This window comes from Penaeus monodon, chromosome 15 (assembly GCF_015228065.2).
Source record: "Penaeus monodon isolate SGIC_2016 chromosome 15, NSTDA_Pmon_1, whole genome shotgun sequence".
Lineage (NCBI taxonomy): Eukaryota > Metazoa > Arthropoda > Malacostraca > Decapoda > Penaeidae > Penaeus > Penaeus monodon.
The window spans coordinates 13,069,389-13,069,662 of NC_051400.1; the positions used below are offsets into that span (position 1 = coordinate 13,069,389).

General features: G+C 58.0%; 1 protein-coding gene across 1 annotated transcript in view; it reads right to left on the bottom strand.

The window, feature by feature from the left end:
• Positions 1 to 274, bottom strand: part of LOC119581754 (alpha-(1,6)-fucosyltransferase-like) — a 10,867-nt gene that overhangs the window by 6,741 nt on the left and 3,852 nt on the right. Inside the window, exon 3 of the mRNA XM_037929886.1 lies at positions 6 to 243. Coding sequence (XP_037785814.1) covers positions 6 to 243 — 238 coding nt within the window. The remainder of the gene's footprint in view (positions 1 to 5; positions 244 to 274) is intronic.

Below are 274 nucleotides of genomic sequence, written 5' to 3' on the forward strand. Positions count from 1 at the left end.
CCCACCCAACAATAGGACTCTGGAAGCCTAGACGAGCCCCTAGTTTCTCAACGTAGTCCTGGAATCCTTCGGTCATCCTCAAGGCGTACTTGAAGAACTGCCCCATCCACCAGGCGAAGGGGTCGCCGTGGGCTTGCATGAGGCGCTGGGCAAAGTCCCGTGGCACTGACCTTGGGAAGTAGTTCGGCCGCGGCTTGGGTTTGTCATTGCCTGGGAACTCGATGACGTGCGAGTCTTGTTTGCCTGCGGGAGAAAGACCGCATGCTGCCATACT